Source organism: Myotis yumanensis, unplaced genomic scaffold (genome assembly GCF_028538775.1).
Source record: "Myotis yumanensis isolate MYYU_CA2020_CCGP unplaced genomic scaffold, mMyoYum1.0.hap1 SCAF_8, whole genome shotgun sequence".
Classification (NCBI taxonomy): Eukaryota; Metazoa; Chordata; class Mammalia; order Chiroptera; family Vespertilionidae; genus Myotis; species Myotis yumanensis.
Window position 1 is genome coordinate 44,544,451 of NW_027223759.1, and position 16,026 is coordinate 44,560,476.

Below are 16,026 nucleotides of genomic sequence, written 5' to 3' on the forward strand. Positions count from 1 at the left end.
CACACCAGGCTAGTTCTTTCTTTGTTCCGGAAAAAAGAGCACTAAAATATTGCTTTTTGCTGCTGTTAAGAAGAAAGAGCTTGATAAAGTACAGGGAATACAGTCAACAATATTGTATTAACTATGTCTGGTGCCCAGTGGATACTGGAAATATCGGAGAGAGAACACTTGTAAAGCATATGATTGTCTAACTTTGCTGTACATCTGAGATGAATATAAAATAATATTGAATGTAAACTGTAATTGAAATATAAAATTAAAAAATAATAAGTTAAATAAAAGAAGAAAGGTTTGAGAATTAATTTAAACATCCAACAATGACAAACTGAATGTATTAAGGAATATTCAGAGGAAGATTACTATGTACCTATAAAAAATCCCATCTTTAAAGAATACTTAAGGTTAAGGGAGAATGCCATGATATATTATTAAATATAAAAAGTTAGGAATTGAAATATAACCAGAGGGATAATACCAACATGTTAATAATAATTATTCTGGGGAGGTGGAATGCAGGTGTCATTTATTCTTCTTTAACTCTTTTAAGTTCCCAAAGTTTCTACAATAAACAGATTGACTTGACCAAGAACAAGTCATTAAAATCTTTAGGTAATCTTATATTGAACCCTAAACTATAAATAGGCAGCGACATCCATCCATCCCTCTCCCAAATCTGAATCTTCATGGCAGCAATCCAACTGCTGGTTTCTTGGACACATAAACAGGGAGATAAGGGTCAATTGCTTTTATGGGGGAGAAGCAAACCCAACCCCAAGAAAAGGCCCCCTTAATGCAATAATTTCTTCTGGTAAATTCTATACGCTTTCACTATGGCACAGCAATCTTTCCAGGAAAAACAATGGGGAAGTTTGTCATGCCGTGAAGGGAAAGATTCACAGTGAATTTCTTATTTCATTAAGATTAGGCTCTTTCAGTCACACTTCTCTTTTCATCTGATTTGCATTTGAGAACTACCAGCCGCCCAATTCCAAAGTTTGGACTTGACAAGTTTGAACATACTCTTGGCATACCCCAACAAAAGTCAAAACCCTAGGCACCACTGATTTTAGGCTTGCTAATCTGGGTTCTGCTGGTGAAGCAAATTTCCCTTTAATTATCAGGATTTCAAATTCCATGCCCTCAAAAACAGCTTGGACAAATAAAGACCCTATTAAAATAGGTTCTGCTAAGAGAAAATACACAGCCTCTCAAGCGCCCTCTAGAGCATATGTATGGAACAGCCAAAATGTCCCCTCCCCCACACCTATCCCCATCCTCAACTCCCACCCCGTATTTTTTCATGTCATTTTAAATTGTTTCCTTTCAACCTCATGCCCCATAGCATATGTTAGAAAATATTAATTTATCGCATGAAATCATTGAACTTAAGTTTCTGAATTTCCGATCCATTTGAAAGACTCCAGAATCTGCCAACCATTCTCTTGATATATATGTAATAAAGAAACATTTTACATAATATATTTAATAGTAATAAATATATTAAATATTCATATTTCTTCTGCTCGGGTCTGACTTAATCTCTTTCTGAACTACTTAAGTGTCTAGGCTTTTAAGGAATTTCAAAATTGTAGACCCACCTAGAATTAGATTTGAGAAATGCCATCTACGTCATTTCTCTCCCACCTTTCGGCTAGATCCTCATAGACCATTGTAAATAGTGGAACATTATATTTTACTTCACTTGGAAGAAGAGGTTGTGAGGCTTGTATGGCAGGAGCTGTCTTTGTCCCCTGAAGCCTCTTTGTATCCAGCTGTCCTCAGTGTGCAACATGCTGCTGACCTGGTCACTCCACATCTTTGTGCCCATGGCCCCACCCCTAACCCAGAGTATCTGCTCAAAGTTAGCCAGAATGTATGTTTCTTCAGGTAAAGGTCTCCATTGTACTTATTCGCGGCAGGGTAACCTCATTTTTAGGCTTATAAACAAAGCAACATCAACACAAAACGCCCTGAGGGTGCATTTTAGGTTTGATGGTCCTGTCTGTGAGCTGCAACAACAGCACCGTCAAACTGTCACTGTTCCACGGCACTTGCCTCCAAATGCCACCCAGGTCTGCACCTGCGAAACCAGGATGCGCATTGTGAGTCACTCTGCCTGCCACCACATGAAAAGCTAATTTCACATGCACAATGTGTGTGTGTTTTTTCAATACCAATAGCAACAAGAGTGTGCCAAAAAAAATTTCCCCTGAAGCTCTATTCTGTTTTTAAACTACAGAACATTCTTTCATACTTTGACAGATAAAATGCTGCAGTTAATGTAATAAACAGAGAATTTTTCTAAGGAGCCTGTCAAAACAAGTGACACTTTTTTTTTTCTTTGCTAGCAAGTCTCAGATTCAGAACAATAGGAAGTACCTTTCAAAGCAACATCTTCATTATACAATCAAATTCCCCAAGTAATCTTCTCATCAAAGAATATTGTGTTATTTCTTTCCCAGTAATTATCAGAGTTCGGCAACCTCTCTGGCAGTGGCGATGGTTATAAAATGCAGCTGTGCTGAGTTAAAAACTGGAGGGTCCTGCTCTGGCCGATATGGATCTGACGCCTCCACATTCCTGAACAACTTGGCAGTTTGGGCAGTAAAAGGGCAACATTTCTAGGACCTATGAACACACAGCAAGTTTCCTGGAACCAACTGCTCAGCTGGTCTCTTCAAGGACAGCAGTGATACTGGCCCTTCTTGATCAACTAAGCTTATTTTCTTTCCAGTTAAATAAAATAAGGTAGAAGCTCCAAAGGTTATCAGATTTTTTAAAAATGGTGTGTGTGGGTAAAGTTTGAAAGTCTGTCTCATTCAGTGAGATTCCTTCTTTTTCAGTTTCCAATCTCTTGGGGGGCTTTCTTTGCAATAGAAGGAAAAACCCCAAAATAAAGACTCATAAGAGGAACTACCAACCCAATTCCAATGTTTGGAGTTTCGTAAAATCTGGGAAGGTGGGAAAATCCCAAGGGCACCCAAAATAATGCATCTTGGAATTCTGGTGAAACCTGCACTTTCATAGTGATAAGCTGGAAAATGGCAATCTCTGGAATGTAATTTTCTCTGAAGAACCTTTGGGCTGCCAAGGATCAAACAATTCAATGCTGTAGGGGAGAAATAAGGAAGCACGAGAACAGAATCCCATTTCTAAGGGTGACTCATGAAATTGGCTCATAGGCTCTCATGAGGGTGAATCAAACAATTAGTATGAATGTTTCTAGCAGGTGCCTAGCACATAGCAGGCACTCAATAAATACTTGTTGCATCTGAATCTAATCTGGGAGTGCCTCTCCCATTGGATTATAAACTCCCCAAGGATAGGAACCATTTTATTACTTTTTTTAAACCTCTTTGGTACATACTTAAAAATCATAAATAGAATGACATTTCTGCCTCCCTTGAAGAGCTGAGGGAAATTCAGCTGGGACTGTATATTTATGGGGATTAGGCGTTTTCGAACTTCCACACCAGGTTAAATCCCTCTTTCCATATTATATTCTACTAGATGCCCGGTGCACAAAAATTTGTGCACTGGGGGGGGGGGGGGGGGTGTCCCTCAGCCCGGCCTGTGCCCTCTCGCAGTCTGGGACCCCTCAGGGGATGACCACCTGCTGGCTTAGACCCACTCCCCGGGGCAATTGGGCCTAAGCTGGCAGTCAGACATCCCTCTGGCAGCCTGGGAGCCCTCGGGGGATGTCCACTTGCCAGCGGGGAGCAGGCCTAAGCTGTAGTCAGACATTCTTAGCGCTGCTGAGGAGGCGGGAGAGGCTCCCACCACCACCGCTGTACTGGCAGCCATCAGCCTGGCTTGTGGCTGAGCAGAGCTCCCCCTGTGGGAGTGCACTGACCACCAGGGGGCAGCTCCTGCATTGAGCGTCTGCCCCCTGGTGGTCAGTGTGTGTCATAGTGACCAGTCATTCCCAGTCGTTCTGCTATTAGGGTCAATTTGCATATTACCCTTTTATTATATAGGATAGAGGCCTGGTGCATGGGTGGGGGCCAGCTGGTTTGCCCTGAAGGGTGTCCCAGATCAGGGTGGGGGTCCCACTGGGGTGCCTGGCCAGCCAGGGTGAGGGGCTGAGGGCCGTTTTCAGACTGGCCACAGCCCCTTCAGGGTGGGGGTCCCCACTGGAGTGCCTGGCCAGCCTAGGTGAGGGGCTGAGGGCCGTTTTCAGGCTGGTCAAGCCCCCCAGCGGGGACCCTCACCCCATGAGGATGTGGCCATCCTGGGTGAGGGGCTGATGGCTGTTTGCAGGCTGGCCAAGCCCCCCAGCGGGGACCCTTACCCCATGAGAGTGTGGCCATCCTGGGTGAGGGGCTGATGGCTGTTTGTAGGCTGGCCACAGCCCCCAGCCACCCAAGCTCCCAGTGGAGGCTGGCTGGAAGCAGGTATCTGGGATTTATTTATCTTCTATAATTGAAACTTTGTTGCCTTGAGCGGAGGCCCCAGCTGGCCAGGGTAGGCGGGAAGCTTGGCTTCCTCCATCACCGGGGCAACCAAGCCTCCTGCTTGCTCCAGCTCCGTAGCTGCCGGCCGCCATCTTGGTTGGGTTAATTTGCATATAGTCACTCTGATTGGCTGGTGGGCGTGGCTTGGGGTGTAGCAGAGGTGTGGTCAATTTGCATGTTTCTCTTTTATCAGATTAGATTAACACAGTACATTTTCCTTTGTGCTTCATAATGCAGCTGTGATAAAACAATTGCTTGCCTAACTAGTTGTTTAAGGTCTGTCTCCTGCACTAGGAGAAAGCTCCGGGAAGGAGGTGCAACCCCCTTGTTCAATGCTACAGCCTTAGCGATTGACAAAGTAGCTAGGACAAAATAGGTATTCAATAAACATTGGTTGAATGAATAAATGAATGAATGAAGTAAAATGCGATATGTTTTTGTCTTTAAGAAACTCACAGTTGACAGCAATGTTTCTCAACATTATTTCCAGGACAGCTCCTTGTTTTGTCGGGGTCTAGGTACTGAGGTGTGCTTAGCATCCCTCTGTCCCAGCCACTGGCCAATGAATGCCAGCAGTGTGCCTCTCATACACTGAGGCAACTAAACATCCTCCCATATTTCCAATGCTCCTGAGATTCACAACCACTACATGGTGTTGGCTTGAATGAAAGTGACATAAAAAAATAGCAAAAAGGGGATGGAGCCAGGAAATGATGAAGGCAAATGGGAAAAGGGGGTGTGGAGAAGAGAGAGAGGAAGAAGTATGACAGGAAAAAAAGCATGGTTTATTTTTATTTTTTTTAAATATATTTTTATAGATTTCAGAGAGGAAAAGAGAGGGGAAAGAGAATACAAACATCAATGATGAGAGAGAATCATTAATTGGCTGCCTCCTGCATGCTCCCTACTGGGGATCGAGCCAGCAACCCTGGCATGTGCCTTTGACCAGAATCGAACCCATGACCCTTCAGTCTGCAGGTCGATGCTCTATCCACTGAGCCTAACCAGCCAGGGCAAAAGCATGGTTTAGAACAGTGATGGCGAACCTTTTGAGCTCCGCGTGTCAGCATTTTGAAAAACCCTAACTTAATTCTGGTGCTGTATCACATATAGAAATTTTTTGATATTTGCAACCATAGTAAAACAAAGACTTATATTTTTGATATTTATTTTATATATTTAAATGCATTTAACAAAGAAAAATCAACCAAAAAAATGAGTTCTTGTGTCATAGGTTCGCCATCACTGGTTTAGAATGATGGTGTTCATGAGCTCTCCAAGCCCTGGGACTCTCTTGTGTCCCCTCGGCAACCAATCCCTGCCATCCTCAGGGAAGACAAATCAAAGCCTGGGAAGGGTTCCTGGATGCTCCTTATGGTTAGGGCTATGAAACTCTGGCTTTCTGTTTGGTATTTAGGATTTAGTAAAATTTTTGTTTGAAGAAATAAAATTCTGAGGCAAAAAACACACACACACGCACAAAAAAACAACAACCAACAATTTGTTGTTGTTGTTTGAGGCTAAAGGAGCTAAAAACCATGGTTTTAGAGTTAAGGATGATGGTGCCAACTGGGATGAGGGAAGGCCTTTAAACACATGGTAGGGGAATTAAGACCCAAGAGGAAGTATTGACAAAGAGGACACGGTGTGATAGAAATGAAAGCCTGGTGCAGCGCTGAGGAAGGGCGAGTGGAAGGGGACGCATCCTGGGCACAGGACAAAAGGAGAGCGGAGAGGCTTTGTGAGCCGGTGTGGGGCGCGGACACTGAGGAACTGGTCTGAGGGACACCTCACTTTTGGAAAGCGCCCAGGGGACACATAAGACATGTAAGGTCCAACCCTCTCACCGAGACCCGCTAACCATCTGAGGTCAGCCAAGCCAGTGACTCAGAGCTGACATCCACAGCTGGCCGGCACTGGTTGCCGGGTGGAGAACAATTTCATTTCCAGCAGAAAAACATAAGCCTGTGCGTGGTTTCAGAACTGAGTGCCAAGCCCTCTCTTGTTGAAAAGGTTCCCCTGAGGTTGGGGCTGTGGCATATGCTGCTGTGTGCCCCATGCCAATTAGGAGGGCTCCCTGAACAGAAGAGGGGCTCGGTCCTTTCTTTCGGAATTGATCTGATTAAACAGCTGAAGTCCTCAACTTCAGCTGCTGGGCTGTGCCTGGAGGAAGGTGGGTTTCGGCCAAGATGGGAGGAGAGAGCGCCTCACTGGCTGAATGGGGACCTCGAAGTGGTAATGAGCAGTGAGGTTCTCTTTAGTATGTCTTTATGTTAAAGAGCACAGGTTTGGAGCAGGGAGAAAGGATGTGCTGAATGAATGAATGAATGAATGAACGAACGAACGAACAAACGAATGAATATTCACAAGCACAGGCATAAGGTCTGTGGCTCTGACAGCCGCTGCCTTACTGCATTAGGAAGAGCGGGCTGTGGTGGTCTGGCATCGAAGCAGAGCCATTTGTCACTGAGCAAAGCTTGGTTAATATGTGGACTCAGTGTTGAAGCCAACCACTAAAAATCTCCATATTTTTAACTCATGCAAAAGGGAAATGAAGGTACCTGGCTCAAAAACAAAATAGAAAAGAGACACACTGCTGTGTCACCCTTCCGAGTCCCTCCTTTGACCCTGGGTGAGGCCAGGACTCTCCAAAGCAGCCTCTCCTCTCCCCTGCCCAGGTGTGCGCCTGCCCTGGCCACACGCAGCAGGTGGGCGCCATGCTCTTACTCACGATTTGCGGAGGATCATCCTCATGTGGGCGTCGGGGCCCATCTGTGACAGCAGCAGCATGGTGTCCTGCAGCTCCTCATCACACTCCTTCTTCTCCTCCTCCGTCGGCAAAGGCGCATCCTCGTGCTCATCATCCAGGAAGCGATAAAATAAATACTTGTCTTGGAAATGATGCTCCTGGTCCACTGTGGGAAGCATGGAGGCAAGTGTCAGCTGTCGCACCTCTGCCTCCCGCCCCCGCGGTGTCAGGAGAGACAGCCAAGTGGTAGCAAAGGGTGAGGCTCCTCAACCTTCTCCCTCCGCTGGCCTAGGGCTGTGCAGCTGGAAGGCATGACCTCAGGCTGCAGTGAGGCGCCACACGGCTCCCTCCGACCCGCCCACCTCCTGGGCCGCCCTAGGACTCTCCTAAGGCAACCTGCCAGCTTGTCGGAGATGAGCAACAATTGCTGTGTGGACATTTTCTAGCATGCAGGACCAGGTCCCACACAGGAAAATAATCAGCTGCCGGATCTTGCTCTAAACTGGTTTTTGAAAGTACAGACTTAAAAAACAAAAAACAAACCCCTAATTTGTCGGGATCAGAATTCATGTTTTTCTTTTGTACTGTTTATAAACTGTCTGCACTTCAAAATAGCAGAGTAAAATTGTTTGAACAAAGGTGACTAGACCAAGCTTCTAGGTCACATACACCTAGAGGGATCTTACAGTGATTTCCTTCCAGTTATGATTTTTAAACGTGTTTCCTCCCCCCCGGCTTGTTCCTTCTAAACAAAAAGATTTCAATCTGGGAAGGACCAGGTCAGGGAGCTTGGCTCAGAATGCCTCACCTATATGTCTTAAAATGCGTAAGACCCTTTCAGGTTGGAGCATCAGGATTGTCAAAAGATAACAGGGCCAGAACCGGTTTGGCTCAGTGGATAGAGCGTCGGCCGGCGGACTGAAAGGTCTCACATTCGATTCTGGTCAAGGGCATGTACCTGGGTTGCGGGCACATCCCCAGTGGGAGGTGTGCAGGAGGCAGCTGATCGATGTTTCTCTCTCATCGATGTTTCTAACTCTCTATCTCTCTCTCTTCCTCTCTGTAAAAAATCAATAAAATATATTTTTTAAAAAGCCACACAAAAAAAAAAGATAACAGGAAGCAGTAGATCACTGCTGCTTAACCCTTGGAGTGCCAACCAATACCCTAGGAACTATGCTGAAATTGCCAAGGCATTTTTGCTGATTTTACAGCAGTTTAGGAAAAAAATTATGAATCGCAAGTAAATGAAGTTACATATCCAAAAACTTAAGGAAACCTTTACTACATTGACATATTTAGCAATATCATCATCACTAATAAAAGCACACTTAGAACTGGACGCCATTTCGAAGCTTTGATAGTGCTCCCGGCACTTTTGGCGAAAGACAGGAGGAGCGCGATCGCGCTCCCAGGCACTCTAGGGGTTAAAACGTGATCCGGGAACAGCAGCATCCAGGACCTGTAGGAAATGCAGGCCCAGACCCACCACAGCAGAATCCGCATTTTAACAGGAGTCCCAGGTGGCTTGTATGTAAAGTCTGAGAACTCTGGCAAGACCATCAGTAGAGTCCCAGATGCTGGTCAGTTAAATGAATGACTGTAATAGTTTGCCAGTTTGGAAAAGTGGTCTTCACACAAGAGGCATGAGCAGCTCAACCACGGTCACACTCCAGCCCTGAACAGCGGCTCTCAGGGCTGCCCCTGCAGAGCACAGTCCCGACTTTAAATACGGTCCTCCTGTGGGCAAAACATTGGCTCCCCCAGACAGCGCCCTGGTTAAAAGGCAGCTTCTGAATTCATGACTTTCTTCCATGTCATCAGCCCAGCCACACACTTCACTGCTCTCCACTCTGCCCCTGCACCAGGACTGTTGTGCGGTGCTCAGAGTATAATCACTCCACCAATGAACCATGAACGCAAACTAATAAACATAATCAGAACTGATGCACTCGGGTTGCAATTTCCTTTTCCTTCATACCGTCTCCCGCGTTAGGAGGGTACCGTGGCGGAACACGGCAATCAACAGCATCCACTCGCTGCATCTGTCCTGCTACATGAAGATGCTAGCTTGGTGGGTCCCTCAAGGGATCATAATCCTCTCTTGCCCATGTGGGAGTTCAGCAACAGCTCAGCCAGGAAAATGCACTTAGCGTGTCCCCAGGGTTTCCAGGGCCCGTGGCTCCTCTTACCGTGGTTGAGAACACCGTCTTCCACCAGGACTTGCCACATGCCCACGGCTTGAGTTCGGGAGTGAACGCAGGGCGTCTGCTGCAGCATCCAGTCCACCAGCTCGGTCCCCACACAGCATTGTCTAAGGGGAGGCGGACACAAAGGACGGGCGGTCACCCCTTGTAGACGAAGATGTCTCTCTTGAGAGGAGACCCTCCGAAGAGCTTACTGCTCTCCCACCATAAGAGGTCTCACTGCAAACACAGCACCACACGGCGTGGCCTCAGGTTCTCAAACTCTTGTACAAACCAATAAAACTACTCAGCTCGCTCGTGAGAGAACCTTCTAAGCGAGGCTGCCTAAACAAACAGCATCACAAGTTGCAGCGCCAGGGGAGACGGAAGGGCTGCAGACAGGGAGCATTATCTGGCAAGCTAAAGGTCGCGGGGCCAGAAACTCTGCTCCTGCACCTGTCCCAGGAAATCTCAGCGTAAAATGGAAGCAAAGCAAAATCCTGACTTCCTTCACCCGAGCCCGTGAGGAATGAGTTAATGTTTGTGAAGCACTTGGAGATGCTCCGTGAAAGGCGCTGTGTAAGAGCAAAATTATACAGCACTTTATATTTTCAAGTAATATGGCTGATCTTCCTCAGGGGGGTGTTGGGAGAAACAAGCAATTAGCAATGCAAACCTCTCAGAAATAAGTTTCATATAATGAGGATCAGCACTTCTACAGAGCCTGTTGTCTGAAGGGCTCTAAATGCTCTCTGTATAGTCACACATTCGTCCCTAAGATGCCCCTCGGCGGCAAGTTGGTCAGGATGGGCCAACTACATGCATGAGTTAGGAAACACAGAAGCACACGCACACTCATTAGGAAACACTAAAACCTTCAGTGGGATGATAGAGAAAGGCAGGTGCCCATGGTGTGATGGTACAAGGGAGGAAATGGAATCTTTAAGTCCAAGGGATGAATCCCAAGGGACAGTGGAACAGGCAGGAGTCACAGAGCAGCCCACTGCCTGCAGCTGGGTCTGAGTCACTGGTGGCCTCCCTCCCCTGCTAAGGATGCCACCAGCCCCGGGGGCAAAGGCTGAGCCTGGGTCAAGCCCAGGGAGCTCCCCTTTAGTCTCCATGGAGGAGGTTCTCGGTGCCATGGCACCTTAGGAAGAGGCTTAGCCTGGGAGGACCAGGTCTGCGACTTATTAGCTATATGACTGTGGCTATATTGCTTCAACTTTCTGGTTCTCCGTCTCCTCATCTGTAAAAGAAAGGAGGAGAAAAAGATGGCTGCTACGGCCATTTTCAGTTCTAGTACTCTAGGAACTGAAATTTATCAGAGCTCCTGGGGTGTCCTGATTCAAACCTGACCCTAAAATATTTCACCAGGAGGATGTACTGAGAAGGCTATTAGGTCTCCAGGACTACTCTGATTACACACTGGAGTTGCAATGGGCAAAAAGGCGCCTAGTTACTGTTCATTCTGAACCAAACAGATGAGCTGTCAAAATATTCCTCTTCTAATTTGAGAATTTATCAATGAGCAGAGTCTTGTAAAGGTATAGAAAAATCAATCTCATGTGGTTTTTTTATTCAATGATTACCTTTACTAAAAGGAACACATGGAATTGAGATGATCCCAGATCACCTGGGCCCTGATACCAGGCATAATAATCCTGCAGTGAGAATACAGAACAAAGACACCCAGCTGTGCCACTTGTCACTGGGTTTCCTCCTGTTAATGATCCCTATTCACTTTAGAATTGACAGCAGATCACTAGTATAGTGATCATTAGGGATGATACTGCATCTGGAAAGACGTCAACCCCCTAATACTGCAGCAATGACATAATGGCTATAATGGGGTGAGGAGCAGGAGGGAGGGTGAGGATGGAACTGGAAACAAGATCTGAGACAAGGAACTCAAACTGTGCTGCAGAAAAGAGAAATCATGCCTTTGGCTTCCAGTTGCATCATGGGTCATTACCAACAGATCATTAATTCATGTCACAGGGTGTGGAATAGACATAACACCTATATTTCAGGGGTTTAAAATCTTAGTACTATGGAGCAAGGATTCGATTATAGTTTCTGACTTCTAGTTTCCATTATTTTTCACCAAAGATGACATATTTTAATGGAATTTCCCTAACGCAAGTCAACACTTGGGAAAACAGAATTACATCTTAAATTAAGGGAAAACCTCACAAAATTTTAAAAAGAAAAAGGTCCTTCAGCCATATGAGTTCTTAAAATCCACTTAATGAATGAAAGAGGTTAAGTTCTCTCTGGGTCATATGATCACAATTTCTTTTTAACCTTTACTTCCCTTAAAATTAGAGTAGTGTGTGGGGACCACAGACTCCCAAAGAATGAGCTTCCAGGATTGGAGGAGACGCTTCCAAATGTCATCCAAAATGGTAAATATCAACAGTAAAAGGTTAGGAACTGAAATGTATTACTGATAAGACTAAAGCGTTTCTCAAATCCCATCTCATTTAAAAAATTCTAAATGTAATAAACTATCCATTTTTGTCTTGTAACCATATTGGGATCTAATATAAACGAACAAACAAAACAGACTCATAGCTACAGAGAACAGACTGACGGTTGCCAGAGGGGAGGGTGGTTGGGGGGCTGGGTGAAAAAGGTGAAGGGATTGAGAACGACAGATGGGTAGTTACAAAACAGTCATGGCGATGTAAAGTACAACATAGGGAATATAGTCACTAATGTAATAACTATGTATGGTGCCAGGTGGGTACTGGAAATATCAAGGGAAACACTGTAAAATAGATGATTGTCTAACCACTATGCTAAACACCTGGAACTAATACAAAATAATATTGAACATAAACTATAATTGAAAATAAAAATAAATGAGTGAATAAATAAAACATTTATGACAAATGCAAGCAGAAGTGTGTTAGTGTATGGAGTGGAGAAAAAGTGATCTAAGGGGAAGAATTTACAATGTTTTCCCATCTCTGTCCCTGGGAAAGAGACTGGATCTTGAGGCTCATACACTCAAAGGTTTTCTATGGGGTGAACCAGGTATAATTTCACAGGTTTTATCAGAGTTGATCGTCACTAGAAAGATACATACCCTTCATGGTGACTTTAAAATGTGTTTTCTAGCTTTTCTCTGTCTTATGAATTTGGTTCATGGGAATCAAATGGGTTTTGACTTGTATCAAGTCTGATGGGTTCTGAGGTCATGTCTCAGCTAAATGGGAAAGTGAATCTGACCGGCCGCGGGAAGAGGCCTGTGAGTCTGAATGATGGGTGCAGGCAGAGAACACGAAGGCTTGTGTGCCATGTACAGGCCATCCTAAGTCCTAAACCCTTACTGAGTGGATACAATCAAGAGTAAAAGATTAGACATAAGTTCTTATTTGACCCACCATGGCTCAGTCAGCCCAGAAGGTTTAACTAAATCCTTCAGCTCTAGTCTTTATTACTTTTTAATTCCAGTGACAGCTACAATGAGTCCTTAATTCTATACAATTACAGCTGTGACAGTGCTATATAGCTTACTATATGCATAATAGAATAAAATCTATATTTACTTTCTAAGTAAAATCTGTAAAAGACATTGTATATATATTTTTCATTCCTGTATCTGTAGGGCTTGGAACACAATCGTGCCTGGGGGCCAGTAAGTGCTTAATAAACTTGTGGAATGAATAAAAGATAGAATGAACAGATCACTGAACCAACCTTGGTTTAAATCTTGACTCTGCCACTCATTAGATTTATGACTTGGACAAGAAAAATTAATCTCTTGGAGCCTCAGTTTTATCACCTGAAAAATGGTCATACACCTACCTAGCACATTAAGGTGAGGATAAAATGAGATGATGTATAGAATGTGACCTGGTACAGGGCTTCAAGCATAAATAAATGCTTAATAAATATTAGTCGAATCTCATCTAAATATGGTAGTTTTCCTAAAAGATACTAGTAAACAGAAACACAAAAGTTTTATTCTCTTTGTTTATCACAATTAAACCAATGCCCAAGCAAATCAGTTCAGAAGTAACTGCTGAGAATATTAAGAATAATTAAAGTTATGCGGGATCCAAAACAACTTAGACCTTCCAGAACCGGGAGGATTATAAAACATGCTGCCCATGCAAAACATGCAAAACATGTTCCCATTTCACTAAACATGAACCGGAGGGGCTGCACATACCTGTATGTCTTTAGGTGATATTTTCTATCTCTTATCATGTGAGGTGCCCGAGAGAGAATGGTGTTTCGTAAAATTTTTCCAGCCCTGAGGATCTTCTCTGAAGGGACCTGGGGTGTAATCAGGTGGAAGGAGGGGGAGAGAAAGAGAGTTTATAGGAGAAAAACAAACCAGACAAATCCTTAAATCACTTTCCAATCTGACTCTGGCTTGAAAAATACAACTCATTCATACATTCACATTGTTCATGTGTATGACTGCTTTATGTTGAGAACCAAGACACACTGAATATGTATCATCTCTGCAGAATGTTTCTGAGGTTGCCTGATGGGATGCTCTGACATATGGACCACCTCCAGTGGTTACTGATGGCTCATCAACCCACCTACATCCCATTACCTTGGTAATGGTGTTAGCAGGACGAAGAGGAACGTGAGGTTCAATGAGAGGTGTCTGAAAAATAAAACGTTAAAGCAAAAGAAAATTAAACAAAAAGTTCACTAAAGAAAATTATGGGTTGGGGATAGAAACATCCATTTTTATAAAACTCAAAATAGAATTAAAAAACAAAACAAAACACAAGAGCTAAAATCTGCCTACAGAACTTGAATGCACAGGCATTCAAAGGGCAAAATTAGACCATTCAATTTGCCAAAATTTAAATATAAATTTATTAAAAATGAAGGAAACAAACAGGAATGATTAGATGTTTGTATGCTTAACGAGAGGGGAATTGATATCCACTCAAAGCATAAAAACATCAGAGCAGAGGCAAAAGCAAAGCAAGGAAAACATAAATACAGATTAAAATGACCTATCTTGGGGGCTAGGGATAAAGTATTGACTTAGGATGGAAATGAGTGATTCCATCCTCTGTCATGTAGTAAAGATTCTTTTTCTGCGATTTGTATTTTAAGAAAAACGTCTTATTTTTAAAATAATACTTCTTGGTGGTTGTATGCATTCAAGTTCCCCACTGGGGCAGCTCGTGTACCTTCCCTTTCATTTTCAAGGTTAGTGCACAGTTTTCAGGATTCTGTGGCTGTCACAACAGCTAGATGAAGCTTCTATCCTTACCCACATTCTTCAGATAAAGAAAGCTGAAGAATTGACTTGCCACACACTGAGTCCCCTAGTCCTATTAAAATCCCCTTTACTTCTCGGAAATGACTCATTATGGCATTTCCAAAAGGAGGACAAAGATAGATGCAGTGACAGGTAATGGTAGAAACATCAATACCACACTGTTTATGCCACTTCCAGAAGGTAAAAGATGGCAGGCTTATTTATGGGTTGCGGTCGGCAAAGTAATGATTCCCTCAGAAGATGTCATGGCCTCATCCCCAGGGCTTGTGACTATGTTAGATTAGATAGCAAAAGAGGTGATTAACTTAAGGATCAAAGTGGGAGATAATCCTCATGTTTCCAGGCGGGTCCAATGTTATCATATGGATCCTTAAAAGGTGGAGGAGGGAGGCAGAAGAGTTAGAACCAGATGATAGCAGAGTCTGTAGGACTCGGCCGGATTCAGCTAGCTTTGAAGATGGAAGAGGCCAAGAGCCAAGGAATGAGGGCAACCTCTAGAAGATGAAAAAAGGAAAGACAATAAATGGATTTCCCCCCAGAGCCTCTGAAGGAACTGACCTGCTGACAACTTGATTTTAGCTCCATGAGACCCATTTCAGACTTCTACACTATAACACCGTAAGGTTATTAATTTGTGTTGTTTTAAGCCAATAAGCTTGCAGCAATTTGTTATAGCACTCACAGAAAACTCATACAGAGATTATTATACTTCCCATTAAAAGCCTTACATTTTGCAAACAGAAGCCATTACATTGAAAATAAATGGTTAGGTTTTCACTCTAATCCTTATTTTATATAGGATTATATAAATATAATTGGGGGAAATGAAAATCAATATTAATTTTAAATACTTTATGCATCTAATACAAATAGACATGCATAAACATATACCTATCATTTTATCAATGATAAATTTCAGGTGCATTGATGCTCTTAATATAATAGCATGAAGGAAAAAGTGAAAAGACTCTTAAAGCTTTAAGAAAACAATAGATGAGACAGATTTATTTAGCATGACTGAAATCTCACTGAATGTTTTTCATCACCTCTCTGACATCCAGTAGACTTTTTCCCCCTCTTGAAATCACTAGAGTGCAGGTGTCAAGCAATATTATAGTATTTTAGCAGCATACTGTTTACAGCCGGCATAGACCAAGGAATGTCAGTCTGGTCCCATTCAATAGCAGCTTTCAACAGAGACCAACTTTGCCCTAAAATAACCCATGCTCCCTTATGATAGACCTTTCAATGGGAGAGGGGCCATGAGCTTACAGAGTCCCTGTGTTTGTACCACCTCCTCCAAGAAGACAGAGAGAATTCTGTGGGGCCAAGTCTGAACAAAATATTCAAAAGTGCCAGGCCAGCAGGCACCAG

At 43.7% G+C, this 16,026-nt stretch overlaps 1 protein-coding gene across 5 annotated transcripts in view; it reads right to left on the reverse strand.

Moving 5' to 3' along the window:
- The window catches only part of RAPGEF4 (Rap guanine nucleotide exchange factor 4), a 260,265-nt gene that overhangs the window by 74,052 nt on the left and 170,187 nt on the right, over positions 1–16,026 (reverse strand). For 4 of the 5 annotated variants that reach the window (XM_070422742.1, XM_070422745.1, XM_070422744.1 and 1 more), the window contains 4 exons: positions 13,966–14,019; positions 13,570–13,676; positions 9,396–9,517; positions 7,186–7,369 (listed from right to left, as the gene is read on the reverse strand). In XM_070422742.1, the coding sequence (XP_070278843.1) occupies positions 7,186–7,369; positions 9,396–9,517; positions 13,570–13,676; positions 13,966–14,019 (467 nt within the window). The remainder of the gene's footprint in view (positions 1–7,185; positions 7,370–9,395; positions 9,518–13,569; positions 13,677–13,965; positions 14,020–16,026) is intronic. The other variant, XM_070422743.1, reaches the window with a different exon arrangement.